Source organism: Chionomys nivalis, chromosome 9, assembly GCF_950005125.1.
Source record: "Chionomys nivalis chromosome 9, mChiNiv1.1, whole genome shotgun sequence".
In the NCBI taxonomy this organism is placed as follows: Eukaryota; Metazoa; Chordata; class Mammalia; order Rodentia; family Cricetidae; genus Chionomys; species Chionomys nivalis.
The window spans coordinates 22,819,732-22,839,194 of record NC_080094.1 but is presented as its reverse complement, the minus strand read 5'-3'; the positions used below and the strand labels follow the sequence as shown (position 1 = coordinate 22,839,194).

The 19,463-nt window shown below is 47.4% G+C and overlaps 2 protein-coding genes across 2 annotated transcripts in view; one reads left to right on the top strand and one right to left on the bottom strand.

Annotated features, from left to right (window-relative positions):
- The first annotated feature begins 115 nt into the window (after positions 1 to 115).
- On the top strand, positions 116 to 1,766 carry Map1lc3a (microtubule associated protein 1 light chain 3 alpha). Its single transcript, XM_057781667.1, has 4 exons — positions 116 to 362; positions 669 to 724; positions 810 to 916; positions 1,191 to 1,766. The coding sequence occupies exons 1-4, from the start codon at positions 323 to 325 to the stop codon at positions 1,351 to 1,353; spliced, it is 366 nt and encodes a 121-aa protein (XP_057637650.1). The 5' UTR covers positions 116 to 322; the 3' UTR covers positions 1,354 to 1,766.
- A 191-nt stretch (positions 1,767 to 1,957) lies between these two features.
- The window catches only part of Pigu (phosphatidylinositol glycan anchor biosynthesis class U), an 82,938-nt gene continuing 65,432 nt past the window's right edge, over positions 1,958 to 19,463 (bottom strand). Inside the window, exons 11-12 of the mRNA XM_057781017.1 lie at positions 17,282 to 17,424; positions 1,958 to 2,339 (exon numbers count right to left, since the gene is read on the bottom strand). Of these exons, the coding sequence (XP_057637000.1) occupies positions 2,226 to 2,339; positions 17,282 to 17,424 (257 nt within the window). The 3' untranslated portion in view covers positions 1,958 to 2,225. The remainder of the gene's footprint in view (positions 2,340 to 17,281; positions 17,425 to 19,463) is intronic.

Here is a 19,463-nt window from a genome sequence, read left to right as displayed (position 1 = left end):
ACAAAGCTGTGACGCGCCCGGAGCTCCGCCCCCTCGCGACCTGCGCCGGGAATCCGGGCAGCCTGCGCCGTGGCGTCACAGGTCCGGGCAGGCGGGTTTTCCGTCGGCCCAATGGGAGCGGCGCGCCGGCCTCCCCTTTAAGGAATGTTGTGACCTGACGTCACCCAGGCGAGTTACCTCCCGCAGCCGCCACCGCCAGGCTCAGCGCGAGCCCTGCAGCCCTTGAGCTCGAGACCCGGAGCCCCCGGCGCACCGAGCCGCAGCCACATCCCTGAGCCGCGCGCCCCGGAGCTCCGGCTGCGCGCCCCGCCGGGCCCGCGCCATGCCCTCCGACCGGCCTTTCAAGCAGCGGCGCAGCTTCGGTGAGGCCCTGGGGGCGAACTATGAGGAGGGACCGAGGGATGGGGGTATCAGTCGGCCCCGATTGCCGCAGGTGACGTCAACCCCATGACGTCAGGCATCGGCCGGCCGGACCCCGGGTGGGAAGGCCGCAAGGCCTGGCAGGGTCGCCCGCCTCCCTACCGCGTCCCCGGTTGAGGGCTGTGGGGCCGACGGCCCCGGGGGCGGGCGCTGGGGCGGGGCGGGCCCGGAGCCGCCCCTCGGGACGGCGAGGCGGAGTCGCGGGAGGCCTCAGCCCTGCGGGGCCTAACTCTGAGTGCTGTCCACAGCCGACCGCTGTAAGGAGGTGCAGCAGATCCGCGACCAGCACCCCAGCAAGATCCCGGTGAGTCTGTAGCCCCCGCTGGCCACGCCCTGCCCTACTAGGTCCCGCCCCTGCCTTACGAGTCCCCCGCCCACTATGCTTCCAGGTGATCATCGAACGCTACAAGGGTGAAAAACAGCTGCCTGTCCTGGATAAAACCAAGTTTCTGGTCCCAGACCATGTTAACATGAGCGAGTTGGTCAAGATCATCCGGTGCGTGGGCAGCCTCCCGAAGGCCTTGGGTGGGGTAGGGGCCAGGTTCCACTCGGAAGGGGTGGAGTGGGGCGAGGGGACAAGAGATGGGGCACCCAGCCCGTTCTAGGAAGCTGGGAAAGGTCAAGGTCGGGTTGGAGTGAACTTCTAAAGAGGTGAGGGCTAGAGCCCGGGCTGTGGTGGACGAAAAGTGAAGATTCAGAACCATTTTGGGTGGGTCACCCAGGCCCTCAGCAGGCGGCCTCCTCACCTGGCATGCCTCCTGCCTCCGCAGGCGCCGCCTGCAGCTCAACCCCACGCAGGCCTTCTTCCTGCTGGTGAACCAGCACAGCATGGTGAGCGTATCCACGCCCATCGCGGACATCTATGAACAGGAGAAGGATGAAGACGGATTCCTCTACATGGTCTATGCCTCCCAAGAAACCTTTGGCTTCTGAGTCAGGAGTAAGGGTGGGGGGTGGTTGGGAATTCTGGTCAGGCTCTCTCCAGGGAGGTCCGGGCTCCTAAACTGAGCTTTTCAGTCCCTAGTGGGTTAGGCAGAGATGCGACCCCCCCACTCCAGGTAGGGGACACCAGCCAGCCTACCATACCCTGGGCCAGTCATATTAGGGCTCTTCCTCTGGGTGCTGGCTGGGTTGGGAGTGGGGAGCAGCACCCCTGCTCTGTGGTTTGTCTTTTTTTTTTTTTTAAGCCCCTTGCCTGTCTGCCCACCTGTCCCTCATCCACCTGAGGCTTTTGCCTCCTGCCAGAACTTGCCCACCCCGAAAGGTTGGCTCCCCTTGTCCTGACATGGTGTATGGATCTGTGGTCATTTCCTCAGCAGAATAAAGATTGCTCAGGCCTGCCTGGCCCTTTGCCTCCAGCTGCTTGTTTGGGAGTAGGGAGGGCTGCTAGGTGACTGTGGCCACACACTTGTGTCAGTCAGGGTTTGTGGGTTCCCAGAAACCTACTCCTTAGTACAGGATGTCATACAGTATTAGGGGCCAAACTCACCCCACCCCAGGAATAGATGTCATCAGAACAACAACACTGAAAAACCCACACATTTATTAAGTTTAGCCACAACCTACAAAGCCCTGCTCACCTGCTGCGTCCCCCTTCCTTCCTGTGTAGAGTCCAACTGGGGTGCTCCTAGCTTCTCCCCATGGGGCTTGTGGCCAGCTATGAGTCCCCTTTGGTGCCAGAGATTTGCAACCCTGGATTTGAACCTCTTCTGCCTGAGGACTTGCCTGCTGACAACTCTGGAAGAAGGATGGCCTGGCTTCTGGCCCCTCCCCCTCTTGTCCATGCAGCCCTGTGCCGGCCAGGGCTACTTGAGCACAAGCATAGCCTCTGTGCCGTCCTTGGCAGTCAAATAGAGACCATGTGTGAGGTAATACTCCCGTCGCAGGAAGGCATAGAAGTAGTCGGAGATGAGCAGGATCTGGCAGGGGAAGAGAGAATGAGAAGCCATGGGGCACACTTTACTAAATAAGGCCCCTGTGGGCTGAGACAGTTCCTGCCTGGCACCTCCCATCAAAGCCCAATCTGTGAGCCTACTCAAGGACCTCCTTCCCTCCTGGCACGTAGCTAGTTCTGAAAGAGCTTACTGACCACCTGGCAGCTGCCTGCACTTTACCTTCTGCTCCCTTGTTTATACTTCCATCCTTGGGAATCCAGACCAGTGTTCTAGGAAACAGTGTGTGTACCTTGTCTTTTCCCACAGGCACTCCCCATCCAGCCTCCAGGGGCTCAGGACACAGAACTGCCTAGTGTTTCTCCCATACACACAGCCCACAATTCTACCTTGAAAACATACAATTCCACCCATCTCTGTAACAACCCCCAACAAAGTCACTGTTGTCACCTAAACAGTACCAAAACCACTTCCCAGGGTTCCCTGCTCTTAAACCCTGTCCTGTACCAGAGGGAGCTTTTTAGACCACAAATCTGATCATGTTACCGCTTGATTTGAGTTCTCCCAAAGGCTTCTTGCGCTTCAGACTCCTTGAGCTTCAGGTCCTTGTACCTGGTCCCTGCTGCGCGTTACATCACTTCCTGCACTGCCTTTCTAACCACAGGTCTTTGTGGTTTCCTCTGCCTCTTCATTATCATCTAGTTAATACCTGTCTGCTCTTCAACTCTGTTGCAGGCTCACTTACCCCTGGCCTAGGCCCTAACCGTTTAACCTCTCTGCTGACATAAACTCATTCAGACTGCAACTTCACACTACTGTGTGACACTTTGTGGTAATACTGCTTCTGCTAAGGATGAACCCTGCGGCCTTTGCTGCTGTGACATTTATCTGCCACAACTCAGTCTGACCACAAAATCAAAAGGGGCCGGGAATCTCAGTTCATTCTCACCCTAAACAAAGCCTCAGAGACACAGGGTTTGTCTCACTTGCACACTTAATCCAAAGTCTGCAACCCTATTCAGTCCAACATGCCCAAGACTGGACTAACGAGCTGACACGGGAGTGCCCCACCTCACCAAAGAAGGCCGGCACTACCGGAGACGCCACAGTTCTCAAAAGCTTTTGGAGTACCAGCAGCAACCACCTCTTAGCTCACACGGGGAGACAGGCCTTGAATGTGGCAAACATCGAGTGAGAGTCTTGGGGCAGATCAGAGGTTGAGGTAAGTCTCCAGAGCCCTGTCCTGGGCAGCTAATAGACTTTCCTGAAGGTAGAAGAGCTGCTACAAAGACCCTGGTGGCCAAAAGCACTGATAGTCTCTGGACACATACCTGCCATTATCTCACTGGGAGGTTAATGGTCTATTTTACCAGTAGAGAAATTGAGGCTCATCTGGGCGGTTGGTGGTGCATGCCTTTAATTCCAGCACTTGGGAAGCCAAGGCAGGCCTGGACTACAGAGCTAGTTCCAGGATAGACTCCAAAGCTACACAGAGAAACCCTGACTCAAAAAAGTACAAAAACAAACAAAAAAGAAACAAATTGAGGCTCAAGGCATTCAGTTTGTTGGACCAAGGCCATTCCTGGAGGGTGATGTGCTGTGGGCCCAGGCCACAAAAGGACACGAGGTTCTGTAACATTAGCAAGCAACCAGGCAGTCTTTGGCCAGCCTGGTGAACGCAGCAATTACTGATCTTGAGCCCTGGGGCTTTCTCACCCAGACCCCAAGATGTTCTGTCTGGGAAAGGGAAACCCAGTTCCTGCTGTGGCAGGGTAGGTGAGAGGCAATCGTGAAATTCATAATTCACAATTTGTCCCATGGTGATGAGCTGGCTAGGTCAAAGGAAGGCAAATCAAACTAGGTTATTAGGTTGAGCCACATCTGGGAATAACATTTTTTGTTTGTTTGTCTTGCAAATTAATGTTGGCAATAGCTGGTTGGTGGTTCAATCCCAGTGCTCACGAGGCAGTAAGGTCTTTTGAGTTCAAGGCCAGCCTGGTCTACAGAGCTAGTTCCAGGAATCCACCAGGGCTACATAGAGAAACCCATCTCAAAAAGCCAATAAGCTGGGCAGTGGTGGCACATGCCTTTAATCAATCCCAGCACTCGGGAGGTAGAGTTTGAGGCCAGCCTGGTCTGTAAGAGCTATTTCCAGGACAGGTTCCAAAACTACAGAGAAAACCTGTTTTGAAAAACAAGCAAACAACAACAAAAAGCCAATAATAATAATATTGGCAATTTTACAGGATCCAATCTAATGTGATATGGGAATATACAAATATTAAACACATTATTCAAAAGAACCTGACCTAAAGAAATAACTGTAGGTCCTTAAGAGCAGCTGTTTATATATATATATATAATTTGTTTCCTTTGGAAACAGGATCTGAAAAGACCAGAGTAGCCTCAAACTTGCTGTGTGGCAGAGGACGACCTTGAACTCAATCCTCTTGCTCCCACCTCTCTAGTGCTGGGATTACAGAGAAGCACCTCCTACCACAGGAGTAGCCCAGGAGCTATTCTCATAAACCTTAATTCTGTGCGCCACATTCCGGTATTACTTGGACTAAAAATAAAAATTCAGGCCCAGCATGGTGGCACATACTTGTAATCCCAGCACTTGGAAAGGGAGACTGGAGGATTACTACAAGTTTTTTGTTTTGTTTTAGATTTTTTTGAAAAAAGGGTCTTTCTATGTAGCCTTGCCTGTCCTGGAATTCTCGATGGATTCTAGGCTGGCCTCAAATTTAGAGATACCCTGCCTCTGAGGGCTGGAATAAAGGCATTATACCTGGCTGATTTCTGCAAGTTCCAGGGCAGCCTGGGCTAGAGTGAGACTATTTCAAAACAAACCCCAAAACCAAACACGGCCAAGCAAGTGCATAGAGTTGGCATCAGCTTGAAATCACATGGGTGACACATTCTGACGGAAGGGAGCTTGGCCTGCGGATTCTTTCCGTTAGGTTTATTTATTTTACTCTACAGTTTTCCTGCATACACATATGTGCACCACGTGTGTGTCTGTTGGGGTTGTGGATGGTTGTGAGTAACCAAGTGGGATCTGGGGAGTTAAACTGGGATCATCTGCCAGAACAGCAAGTGTACGTAACTGCTGAACCATCTCTCCATCCCCGGGGTTCTTTAAAAACAAAGAGAACAAGTCTCAGTCTGATAACAAACCAACCTTAGGGGACCTGAAAAATAAAGATGAGGTGCAGAGCAGAGGACACTGGGGAGACACAACCAAGTATAACATGGTCCTCTAGGTTGGTCCTGGACGAAGAAGACATGACTCCCATCCAGTTAGGAGTAATGTCCCAGAGTGGGTTCTTAGTTTAATAAAAGTTATGTGCAATTTAAGATGCTAACACAGGAAAACAGAGTGGGATATATAGGATTTCTCTCTATCTCTGCAACCTTCTATGACTCCAAGATGGATTTATCTAGAGAAAAACAAAACAAAAACAATTGTCTTTTTGACTGTTGGGGTTTTGTTTCTGTTTTTGTTGTTTTTTGTTTGTTTTGAGACGGAGCCTCTCTGCGCAGACCAGGCTGGCCTCCACTCACAGAGATCTCCAGCCTCTCTGCCTCTCGACTGCTTGGATTAAAGGTGCGCACCATTCCACATGTTTTGTTTTGAGACAGGATCTCTTGAAACCCATGCTGGCCTTAACTATGTAGCAAAGAATCCCCTTGAACTTCTAAACCCGATTCTACCTTCCAAATGCTGAGGTTACAAGTACGTGCCACCATATATTTTTATGTGGTATTAGGAATTGAATCTAGGGCTTTTTTGCATACTGAGCAAGTACTCTATGAAAGCTGTATCAAGATAGCAGTGGGGCACGCCTTAGACCAGCATTTGGGAGGCAGAAGAAGGCATATCTGGGCTCAAGGCCAGCCTGGTCTACAGAACCAGTTCCAGGACAGCCAGGATGGTAACAGTAACACAGAGAAACCCTGCCTCAAAAAACAAACAGCCAGGCGGTGGTGGTGCACACCTTTAATCCCAGCAATGGGGAGGCAGAGACAGGCCTCTGTGAGTCTGAGGCCAGCCTGGTCTAATTCCAGGACAGGCTCCAAAAGCTATATTCTCAGTCTGTTTGTATGTTTGTTTGAGACAGGGTCTTAATATCTAATCTAAGCTGCTCTGGCATTTACTAAGTAGCAAGAAGGTAGAGGCAGGAGGATCAAGGAGTTCAAGGTCATCCTTGGCAACACGGTGAATTTTAGACCCAGTCTGGTACAAATGGACTATTTTTTAAATTTATTTAATTTAATTTTTTTTTAAGATTTATTTATTTATTATGTATACAACATTCTGCCTCCATGTATGCCGGCGGGCGCCAAACCTCATTACAGATGGTTGTGAGCCACCATGTGGTTGCCGGGAATTGAACTCAGGACCTCTGGAAAGAGCAGCCAGTGCTCTTAACCACTGAGCCATCTCTCCAGCCCTATTTAATTTTATTTTATGTGCATTGGTGTGAGGGTGTCAGATCCCCTGAAACTGGAGTGACAGACAATTGTGAGTTGCCATGTGGGTGCTGGGAATTGAATTCGGGTACTCTGGAAGAGCAGCCAGTGGTCTTAAATGCTGAGCCATCTCTCCAGCTTCCATATGGACTATTTATTGTATGTGAGAATACAATGAACCTCAAAAACATTTTGGTGGGTAAGACACAGCGAAGAATACCTATAATTCCAGCATTCAGGAGGCAGAGGGATCTTTTCAAGTTCAAGGCTAGCCTGGTCTACAGATGTAGGGGTAGCCCCAGCCAATCACCTTGCTTGTAGGGCGGGGCCGCCTGAGGATATTTTTTACTAATAAATATTGCTGGTGTGCTCTCCCCCGCCCCTTCTGCTTTCCTGTTCTCCGCGGGAACCATGGGTTCTGTGAGTCTTTCCCTTATTAAAGCTGAATATATATATATATATATATATTTTTTTTTTTTTTTTTTTTTTTTTGGTTTTTCGAGACAGGGTTTCTCTGTGGTTTTGGAGCCTGTCCTGGAACTAGCTCTTGTAGACCAGGCTGGTCTCGAACTCACAGAGATCCGCCTGCCTCTGCCTCCCGAGTGCTGGGATTAAAGGCGTGCGCCACCACCGCCCGGGCTGAATATATTCTTATAATTTCTGTCTGCCTTCATTTACGCCGTTACATACAGAGTGAATTCCAGGCATCCCAAGGATGTAAACTTGATTTCAAAACAAAAATGGTAAAAGGTGGATTTGACAAAATACATGTGAAAGACCCAAAATTTCAACTATGTTAATTGTCTAAGCGAAAATAAATATTGAACTCTATTCAATGATGTAAAAGCTGACATACTTAGCAGGAAATGTACTGATGTCTACATTTCAATTTGAAATAAATGTAAAAATAATCCAGGAGGAGTTGGTGAGATGGCTCAGAAGGTCGAGGCACCTGCTGCCAAGCTGATGACATGAGTCTCTCCCCAGAACCCACAAGATGGTGGGAGAGAACTGATTCCAGAAGCTATTCTCTGCCCACATGCATGCATGGCATGTGCATGACCCTCCACAAACACAAAGCAGAAAAGAACAGGGCATGTTGGTGAAGCACCTAGGAGACCCTAATCAAAAAGCCCAAAATAGTAAGTAAAAAAAAAAAAATCCAAATAACAATAAAATAAATAATAAAATAAATAAAAGCTGGCTTACAGGATGGATTTTGTAACCAAGGAGTACTGTAGCATGTCACTGATAGGGTCTTTGTAGTGGACATATGAGTGCTCAGTGCGTCAAATTTGCATACTAAAGTGTAGAAAAGGGCCCTACTCATTTCGGCACACAGTCTCACTGTCCTCAATTCTGGGAGGGTACCATGGCTACAGGGAAAGGATAGAAGGCTAGCTTGGAGCTTGGCCCTTTCAGAGGAAAGCCTGGGCCTGGGACATTCCATTAAGACTACAAGAAGAAGGGATTTCCCAGAGGTCCTAGAATTCACCCTGCTCAACAGCTGCAAACCCACAGCCCCTTTGCCTGTTCTTTTTGTTTGTTTTTTTGTTTTTTTGTTTTTTTTTTTTTTGGTTTTTCGAGGCAGGGTTTCTCTGTGGTTTTGAAGCCTGTCCTGGAACTAGCTCTTGTAGACCAGGTTGGTCTCGAACTCACAGAGATCCACCTGCTTCTGCCTCCCGAGTGCTGGGATTAAAGGCGTGCGCCACCACCGCCCGGCCTGTTTGTTTGTTTTTTTGAGACAGGGTTTCTCTGTAGCTACGGAGCCTGTCCTGGAACTAGCTCTTGTAGACCAGGCTGGCCTCGAACTCACAGAGATCCGCCTGTCTCTGCCTCCCGAGTGCTGGGATTAAAGGCGTGCGCCACCACCGCCCAGCTTTTTTTTAATTTTTTTGTTGTTGTTGTTTTTCCCTTTGCCTGCTCTGAGCAGGAGAAAGTTGAGCAGGGAATAACAAAAGCATGAGCAAGTCAGTAACCGACTTTCTGTTCCTTAAGTTTCCTTTTCCTCACGTATAAAATGAGAGCAATCAGCTCCGGTTTATTACACACCAGAGTGGTCTTCCCTAGTCTATACCTAGGATTTAGGGGCCCAAGAACATGCTTGTCCCTCTGCCTGTTTTTGGAAGCTGCCCTGCTTGTGGCTGATCACCCAGCCTCTCGCTTGTGTGCTATTTCTACACTCCCGGACTTCCTATAAGGCTCCTTTGATCCCCAACACAGCCATTTTGTTGTTGTTGGCTATTTTGGTTTTTTTGTTTTGTTGTTGTTTGGACAGGGTCTCACTATGTGGCTCTGGCTTAGAACTCACTAGGAAAACCAATTTCCCTTGCACTCACAGAAGCACCTGCCTCTGCCTCCTGAGTGCAAGGATTAAAGGCGTGCACTAACACAGCGTCAGGAGTGCAGGGCTGGGGAGGACAGAGTGTCTTCCTTTTCTAACTTCTTGGACCCTAAAGGATCTCTTTGTTGTTTTTTCATTTTTGAGACAGGCTGCCCTGGAACTCACTATGTAGACCAGGCTGGCTTGAACTCAGTGCGATCTGCCTGCTTCAGCCCCCTGGATGCTCAGATTACATGCACAAGCTCTGCACCACACCCGGTTCCTGCGGTATCTTCAGAGCTATCATGCCTCCAAACACTGACAGAAGCCTCTGCTGCTCCACCTGCCCCCATAAGAACCCTATGCTCAGTTATATGACCCCAACAGGGTGGCATCTGCTACAGCTTTAGAGCCTTTGGCCTGGTACAGGGCTCATATTCTGGGTGCATGTGTTGGTCCTTAGGCTTCTGGCATTACCCTTCAGGCATGGCTTGGTGAGACTTCACTCCTCTCCTTGGCAATCATAAAGTACCCAGGACTGCTCTTCCCCACTCTGTAGTGGAGACTTCATGAGGTAACAAGGGTCACAAAAATGAAATAAGACTCAGAATACAGCCGGGCGGTGGTGGCGCACGCCTTTAATCCCAGCACTCGGGAGGCAGAGGCAGGCGGATCTCTGTGAGTTCGAGACCAGCCTGGTCTACAAGAGCTAGTTCCAGGACAGGCTCCAAAACCACAGAGAAACCCTGTCTCGAAAAACAAAAAAACAAAAAACAAAAAACAAAAAATTAAAAAAAAAAGACTCAGAATACGCTTCAGTACAGATGTAACAGGAGAGAGAGAGAATAAAAAGATCTTCTAAGCACCTAGCCAGTCCCTTTAGGAACGTCACAACTCCCAGACTGGGGTCCAATTTATAACCCAAGGTCACAGGTGAGTGGAAAGTCAAGTTATATCATCAGCCCTGCTTGTCTACATCCAAAAATCTGAGTTCTTTCCTCCACCCTACACCTCCTAGCTTGGCACTCAAATTGGCCAAGGCTGGCTGATACTCCATGCCCTAACAAGCATCCTGTGGGCTGTGCTCTCCAGTTCCCAGATCTGCTACTCTACCAGATTCTTCATGGAAAAGGCAAAGTAAGTCTGAGACTTCAGAGTCAACTGGGTTATCCACCTTGACCAACTGGAGCCTCTTGACTACAGCTCCTGGAAACTGATGTGATCACCTTAGCATGTCTTGACTCTCTAGGCCTCCTCCTGCTCGAGACACTGACACTCTGGAGGACTTCAGCTGGTTCCCACAGTTGGTCAAGTGCTGCTTCCTTGGCCACCAGCCTGAAGTCTAAACAAGTAGAAGCCAAGGAGGCTGGCAGCTGAGTGTGGAGCGCTGCCTACCCACTCTGGCCAAACAGACCCTGCAAGGGAGGGGACGGAGCCTCACCTTCCAACTCTAAAGAGCAAAACATCAGGAAAGGGGGAGTGGTGTCACAGGCCTGCAAACCCTGCCCTTGAGAGGTGGAAGGAGGAGGACCAGAAATTCAAGTCATTCTCAGTCACTTAGTAAGTCTGAGGCCAGCATGAGCTACAGGAAAGAGATCCTGTCTCTAAAACAAAGAAAAAGTCAGCAAAATCACCAGGCTTCAAGTCACTGTTTACCAGGTAGGACTGCAGACTGGTGCCAGAGCAGCAATTGTTATTACCTGGTCCTTTCGATTCTCAACACCATACTGAGTCCTCACAGCCACCTTCCTACTCAAGAAACGAAGAGTACAGCCCCCCACCAGATTACAGCAGCCTCCTCCACACCAGGATTCCCGCTCACAACCTCTTCTCTTTCTGGCAGCATACAGTTTGCAGTCTGAATCCAATCACATTTATCCTTGGTTGAAAACTAATGAGGTTCACCCTGAACCTCAGCGTAACGAGGTCCCTAAGGGCTGTGTAGCTCTGACCACTGCAACCCTGGAATGTTCCCATTCTTTGTTAGCAAGCACAACCAATGCTACACAACCACTAGGAACACGCAGCGCTACCCTCTCCCTCGGGTTCCCATTGCTCTTTCTCCCCCTTCCTCCTCCTGCTCCTCCTAGTACCCAGCTGGATCCTGTATGTTCCTCAGAACTGTATTTAGAAGCCACTTTTCTCAAGCATCCACAGTCCTCGCTCCATACTCCAGCCCCACAGTGAGCCCATCACACTGCTCTGCCCTGCTTATTTATTTATTTATTTATTTATTTATTTATTTATTTATTTATTTATTTTTGGTTGTTCGAGACAGGGTTTCTCTGTGGTTTTGGAGCCTGTCCTGGAACTAGCTCTTGTAGACTAGGCTGGTCTCGAACTCACAGAGATCCGCCTGCCTCTGCCTCCCGAGTGCTGGGATTAAAGGCGTGCGCCACCACCGCCCGGCTCTGCCCTGCTTATTTATTTGTATTCTCTCCCAGACTGTGGGTTCCCTGAAAGGAGAGCAATGTCTCATTCACCTAAAGGGCTACAGAGAACAGTAGTTATATGGATGGAGTATGCTGAGATCTCTCATGCAGGACGTAAACAATCAGGAGATTCCTCTCATATAGAGCAAAAGAAGATGACCAAGCTGCTCGCTCTATCTATCTATCTATCTATCTATCTATCTATCTATCTATCTATCTATCTATCTATCTATCTATCTACCTACCTACCTACCTATCTAGTTAGTTATTTGGTTTTCGAGACAGGGTTTCTCTGTAGTTTGGAATCTTTCTGGAACTCCCTCTGTAGATCAGGCTGGCCTCGAACTCACTGAGATCAGCCTGCTTCTGCCTCCCAAGTGCTGAGATTAAAGGCATATACCACCACTATCCAGCCAAGATGTTTTAGTAACGGAAAATAGAAGGTACTTCCATCATAATGAACACACATACACACAAACTCTCCATGAGTACATGATACTTGTAAATACACGGAGAAAGGCTCTGAAGGCCAAATGAGCACATAATCCAGATTACATGGGCCTGCTCCCTGTAAACCTTCCTTAAGAATGAGCCACTATTATAATTTTAAAGTAAAATTCACCCGTGTTCTCTGTTCTTAAATTTATTTAGGGTGTCTGGGACTCTTTAGCTTTTTCTTTTAGAAAGACAAATTCATGAGATCTCTGTGTGTATGTCTGTCTGTCTGTGTGTACATAAATCACTGGTCAATTTTTACACCTATAATCCCAGCACTTGGGAGGTAGAGGCAGGAAGATGAAGAATTCAAGGCCAGTTTCAGCTATCTAGAAAGCTGGGGTAAGGCCGGGTACATGAGACCCTGTGTAGAAATTTCAATAGGAAAGAAAAAGAGACTGTCTCTTTCTCGTCTCATCATTTATGAACTGAGCATTGCCCTGGAAGTTTGCTGTGTAATCTAATAAGCACACTATTCTCCACATTTCCCATCCCAGCATGTGACTGATGGCAACAATAGGACCCACAGGCAAATCTACTACACACTATGGGGTGGGAATTATCACCCTAAAATCTGGGACTAAGTCACTATAACCTAAAGAAGTTAAATCACCTGCTGAAGGTCAGCAGTGAGGGAGTTGGAGGAGACCTCAAGCAGTCAAACAGTAGACTTCAGTCTTCTAACGCTCAACCGCATGCACACACAAGCACACATGCCTCATTAGATGGTTTACGTCGGTCATTTCCTGTTACTGACTCTGAGGCCATGGTAATTACCAAGTGAACTGAACTTACCACATGATGAAAAATATTTAATGGCCCTCAAGAGAAAGAACAGAGCCTTAGTCATTGGAGTACCTGCTGGGGTAACTAGTAATCTACATATATTCATTCTGTAATAGGGCATGCTCCTTTTCCTCATGAACTCAATAGGTCAAGCTGTTCTACGCAGTCTGTATAAATAAAGTTGACCTGGACAATGGAGGTCTGGGTTCGGGGCACCCATTTGGCATCTGTCGCCATTTGGCACACAGAATAGCTCTTATCTGCATGTACCAGGGAGTGAAGGAGGAGGCTAGAGGAAAATACCTTTCCCTGCTAGAAAGATATTCATAAGAACACGCTGTGGAAGGAGCACATGTCCCCAGATGTGGATGGCAGGAAAAGGACGGAGACAAGTACACACTGACCTCAGTCAGATGTGAGACCTCACCTCCACCTGTCTTTCCCTTTCATTCCCTCACACCCTCCTCACTTTTTCCCTGGGGCAAGGTCTTGGAATGTACAGGTTAGCTTGATTTACCCCAGGAAGCTTGGGCTGATTTGGAACCAAGGAACCTCCAGCTTCAGCCTTTCAAGTGCTGAGATTATAGGTATCAGATACTCTAGGTATCACCCAGCTTTCCCTTCCCTTCTTATTACTACTCTGAGTCCCTCTGGCCTTTGTCTGGCCTCTCAACAGGGAAGCCATCTTGTTCCTACCAGATTCCTTCACCAGTTATGCACATCCGGCCACAAACCACATGGTATTTTCTCTGGCTGCCTTTGGTGTGTTCATTTATTCACTCATTCATTTAACAAATATTTTTACTTTTTAAAGTTTTAGTTATGTATTTTGTGTGCATTGTTGTTTTGCCTGCATGTATGTCTATGTGAGGATATTGGATTCCCTGGAACTGGAGTTACAGACAGTTGTGAGCTGCCATGTGGGTGCTGGGAAGAGCAGTATGTGCTATTAATCACTGAGCAATCTCTCCAGTTCAACAAATACTTTTCTAAACAACTGTTATGTGCCTCTCACTGGCTTGGTAGTTGGCGACCTACAAGGGGAAGACGTAGATCCCTACCTTCAAGAAGTTCATGGTCCAACAAGAGACAGACAGCATAGTAGGGAAGGAAAGGGAGGCCAAGGAAGAGCTAGCTAAGAGACAGTGAGATGGCTTAGCAGGTAAAGTGCTTACACTTGTCACGTCACATATGTACCACACATGTCTACATATACTCACATAAAACAATAAATAGGCCTGGAGTGATGGTGCTCACCTTTAATCCCACCCAGCACTCAGAGGCAGAGGCAGGCAGATCTCTAAATTTGAGGCCAGCCTGATCTACAGCAAGAGTTCCAGGACAGCTAGGGCTAAACAGAGAAACTCTGTCTCAAAAAAACCAAAAGAGAGAGAGAGAGAAATAGAAATAAAGTGTCTTTAGAAGGTAGGTAAGAAATAGGGACTAGAAAGATAGTTCTTCAATTAAAAGCACTGGCTGCTCTTCCAGAAGTCTCAGGTTCAGCCCAGCACTCTCATGGTGGTTTACAACATCTGTAACTCCAATTACTGGGAAGTCTATACACTCCTCTCGCCTCCACAGACACCAGGAACACACATAGTACACATACATACAGGAAGGTAAAACACTCAAACACATAGAATAAAAATAAAAGACATGAAATGATTGAGCATACCACAACCAATAAAGTACTTCACATGCAAGCACGAAGTAAGTTTGATTTCCAGTACCCACATAAAAAGCTAGACATGGTGGTATATTTTGTAATCCTGGAGCTGGAGAGGTAGAGACAGGAGGACCCATGGAACTTACTGGCTGACTAGCCTAGCCTAATCTGGCAAGTCCCAAGTCCTAGTGAGAGACCGTTCCAAAAACACAAGGTTTGGGAGCTGGGAAAATGGCTCAGTGACTAAGAGTGCTTTCTGCTTTTCTGACACCAAAGTTTGGGTGTCAGGAGGCACATTTGGTGGCTCAAACCACCTGTAACTACAGTCCTAAGAAATCTGATGCTCTCTTCTAACCTCCTAGAGCAAACATGCACACACACACACAGTAATAATAAAAAAATTTTTAGCTGGGCAGTGGTGGTGCATGCCTTTAATCCCAGCACTTGGAAGGCAGAATCACATGGATCTCTGTGAGTTCGAGGCCAACCTGGTCTACAAGAGTTAGTTCCAGGACAGGCTCCAAAGCTACAGAGAAACCCTGTCTTGAAAAAACAAAAGAAAAAAGAATTTAAAAAAAAAACCTTTAAAGGTAAGAAATGACGCCAAGAACTTGGTTGCTCTCTGCAGTTCAGCTACCAATATACGTCATCCTACTGTCTTTGGTCTCTAGTCCAACCCAAGTCCCTCTTTTACAATAATTAAGTTTCAGCCAGGTGGTGGTGGCGCACGTCTTTAATCCCAGCACTCGGGAGGCAGAGGCAGGCGGATCTCTGTGAGTTCGAGGCCAGCCTGGTCTACAAGAGCTAGTGCCAGGACAGGCTCCAAAGCTACAGAGAAACTCTGTCTCGAAAAAATAAATAAATAAATAAAAATAAAATAAAATACAATAATTAAGTTTCTCTTGCTTTTGATGGCACCTGATGAGTGCAGACCGTCTCCCAGTATTAAGAAGCCTTCCTGTCAGAGAGGCAGCATCCCATAGACGCCTCATAAACACTGCCAATTTCACTTCTTGAGCAAAACTAGAGAGTCAAGATTGAGGAACATTTCTTTGGAGTTCACCAACCTCCCTAGAGGCCGAGGCAGGTCCAAGATCATCACATGCAAGCCCTGGGATATATGCAAAAGGACGGAGTTCTGGCAAGCAGAAGGGTTATTTTAGACACTACACTGAATCCTGTAGATTTCTGCCCTTGTAGGACACGGGTAGAGATGCTGCTCATTTACCATCAGAAACCACCACTAGGGCTGAGACCTCTCTTGCTGTTCATATACCAAAGGTGGGTGGGTTGGATGTAAATCCTCCATGACATCCACACAGGAAACACCAGTCCCAGTAACTCACTAGCAAAAGCTTAAACTCCTGCCCAAACTGCTAATCCTGGAGACAAGAAGCCTATTCTCTGATACCATTAGTCTTTCCAAACAGCTCTGCCTCCAACCCATCCACTATTCAGGGGATACCTGGCTATGCCAATGGCACTAAAGTGATCAATAGTACAACTGATTCTTTTAAGACTTCAACTATGAGGGTAGAGTCTAACATGAAAGAACGTGGCAGACTGAATAAGGGAACTTTAGGAAAGATAGATGATTTCACAAAGGCTTTCCAGACCTCCAAGAAAGGTAGCTAAGTACAAGCCTCTGAATTTTCATATTGAACCAAGATCTTTAGGAGTGAGACTTAGGAATCCTTTTACGAATTAAACAATGGAGGCTTGGGGTTAGAGAAATGGCTCAGGGGTTAAAAGCACTGGCTGCTCATATATATATATATATATATATATATATATATATATGCAGGATAAAACACGAATGTACATTAAAAAAAAAATTCTTGCTGGGCGATGGTGGCACAGACCTTTAATCCCAGCACTCGGGAGGGAGGCAGAGGCAAGTGGATCTCTGTGAGTTCGAGGCCATCCTGTCTACAAGAGCTAGTGCCAGGACAGGCTCCAAAGCTACAGAGAAACCCTGTCTCGAAAAACAAAAACAAAATAATTCTTTTAGAGCAAAACAAAACCAAAGGCTAGGGATGTAGCTCAGTTGTTAAAATGCTTGCTGAACATCCGGGAAGGCCTGAATTCTATCTCCAGCACTGCATAAATCAGGAGTGGTGAAAACTCGCAGGAGGTGGAGGCACAAGGATCAGAAGACCAAGGTCATTGTTGGCTACATAGTAACTCTGAAGCCAGCCTGGGCTATATAAGACACTGCTGTTCGTTCTATTGTTCACCCAACAGCCAATCCATCTCCCTGCCTTTGCTTCTGCTGTCCTCAAATCCACAAGACTCCTTCCCCTTGACCTCCTCACCACACTTCACTTGATGTGCCTACTGACAGTGCCAACAAGGCACAGTTTTAAGAGTGGGGAGCCTCTGAAGTTACGCCTTACCTGGATTTGTTTCTTGACTCCACTGACCCCGAGTGCAGAGCCTCAGTCCCTCACTTGTAAACTATGGATAGCACTTGGTCTAGATTTGTTGTAAGGATTCAGTGGAGCAGCACTCAGTGTGGTACCCAATACATGCGCAACAGATTCAGGTTTTTTTTGGTTTTTTGTTTTGGTTTTTCGAGACAGGGTTTCTCTGTGGTTTTGGAGCCTGTCCTGGAACTAGCTCTTGTAGACCAGGCTGGCCTCGAACTCAGTTTTACACTGTTCGCTTCCTCATCCCTTCTACCGTATGACAGAGGAGCTCTCCCCACTGCAAATTCAAAACTAGAGGATGGGAACAGGGTCTCAGCTGACTCAAAATGAACCCCTGACCTTGTGCTATCCTCAACTCTTACCTGCCCAACGTTGAAGGTCAGTGTGATGGCATAAAAGAAATTAGAGTTGGCACTTCCTGCATAAATCCATAGATGCCACAGGACAGGGAAGAGAAGAGAGCAGACGAGGATGATGCAGGTGAGGACGAAGATGTTCCGCAGGACTGCAAAGACACATGGTCAGTTAGCCCGGCACTCCTCCTCTGACAACCTCTTTTTGCTGTGACAGCCACACAGGACAGGGAGCAGCTCACATGGCTCAAAGGCAGAGCACTCCCAGAAATACCGTGTTAGGAGGCAAACCTCAGACACAGGTCAATGGCTCCCCATGCCCATAACCACTGGAAATCTCTATTTGGAGACTTTCTTTTGCCAGCAGGCTTGTCTGCCTAAAAACTAGTCACAATCAGCAATCCCGTGAATGCTTCCAGGCATCACAGTGAGGCCATTTCATGAAGACACTGGTCTTTTACTCTCCAACCTCATCACTTGGGTTACTGCATGGCCATGATGTCTCATGGATGAGAATGGGGCAGAACCGGCATGATTAGAGTTCCACAGTGGATCTGCATGGGACCATGGCCCACACGGTAAAAATGCACCGTCTCATGTGCTTGTATTGCTCTTTAAATGACCCTTGCTCTTCCTTAGATGACTCACACATCTCTTCCCATCCTCCCACCAAAGGTCTCATGTAGCACAAGCTGGCCTCAAACTAGCTAAAGATGATTTTGAACCCCTGATACTCCTGCTTCTACCTCCTAAATGTTGGGTGCATACCACAACAGGCCACATTTTTAAATTAACTTATTTTATTTTATGCATATAAGCATTTTGTGTTGTTCCTACTTCTTCACTGGTTCAGACTCATAGGAGGCCAGTTTTCTTTTCTTTTCTTTCTCTGTTTTTAAAGATAAGGTCTCACTATATAGCCCTCGATGGCCTGTCTCTGACTGGGATCATAGAACTAGGAACTACTTGGGCAATCAGGCCCCTCAAGTTTTATCCTGGCTGGGGTTGTACCAGGGATCTGCCTGCCTCTACCTTTCAAGTGCTGGAATTAATGGTGTGTGCCATCATGCCCAGAAAATTGGGGATTTACAAAATGAAGACAATCCAGGTCATGTATCTCAGTTCTACAACCACTGCATAGAAACACTATACATTGTATAGAAGCTCATACACTGAAAAGAGGACTGGATAACATAATTTTATGCTCTAGCTGCAAATAACAGGAGTGCCCCACCAAGATCAAATCGGAGTCCTAGGGTACAGCCCAGGCAAAGGTTTTGTAAGTCTCCTGGGTAACAGAATATGGCAGACTCTGACAGTCTGCCATAGAATCACCACTAATATGTGGACAAACAGGACAAAGTAGTTTGAATTTATTTATTTTTTTTTTTTGTTTTTGTTTTTGTTTTTCGAGACAGGGTTTCTCTGTGGCTTTGGAGCCTGTCCTGGAACTAGCTCTGTAGACCAGGTTGGTCTCGAACTCACAGAGATCCACCTGCCTCTGCCTCTGAATTTATTTTTAAAGCTAAGTGTTTGCTTGGTTGATTTTGTTTTTTAAAACAGGAACTCATATAGCCAGGCTGGCCGTCAACTTGACATGTAGCCTAGGTAAGACAGCCTTAAACCCCTGCTCCTTCTACCACCACCTTCCGAATGTCATCATCACGCCCAGCTATAGCTCACTCTTTATAAAGAAGGGTCGGAAACTTCTTTTGCTATTATTAGTATTTAAAAAGTAATTTTAGCCGGGTGTGGTGGTCACCCCTTTAATCTAGCACTCAGGAGGTGGAGGCAGCCTGGTCTACACAGTGAGTTCTGGGACAACTAGAGCTACACAGAGAGACCCAGTCTTGAATCAACACAAGTTATTTAAAATGGAGACAAGTATTGATAGTTGATTGTTTCATCAACCACCAAATAAAAAGTTTTAGAAATCATTTTTCAAATGTTAGTGGTCTAGGAAATCCCATAATTTGGACACTAGCCTGGAGGCCTGAACAATTGCCTTTTCCAGTCTGGAATTTCCATAGTCCAAATGGTCAACACCAACAAGCCAAAGCCTGATTCAGGTCTCCTGAAACCTGCCAGGGAAGCTTGTGACTCTTCCTCTCTCAGGGAAAGCAATGTTTATACTACGCATTGTTATATTGTTATCATCAGGCAGCACTAGAGACTGAAGAGAGGAGAACGG

Bases quoted from the DNA above. Each gene is read 5' to 3' on its own strand.
- Map1lc3a (XM_057781667.1), top strand. From the start codon at position 323: ATGCCCTCCGACCGGCCTTTCAAGCAGCGGCGCAGCTTCG. The intron at 725-809 runs GTGAGTCTGTAG...CTATGCTTCCAG, and splicing joins AGCACCCCAGCAAGATCCCG to GTGATCATCGAACGCTACAA. The intron at 917-1,190 runs GTGCGTGGGCAG...CTGCCTCCGCAG, and splicing joins GAGTTGGTCAAGATCATCCG to GCGCCGCCTGCAGCTCAACC.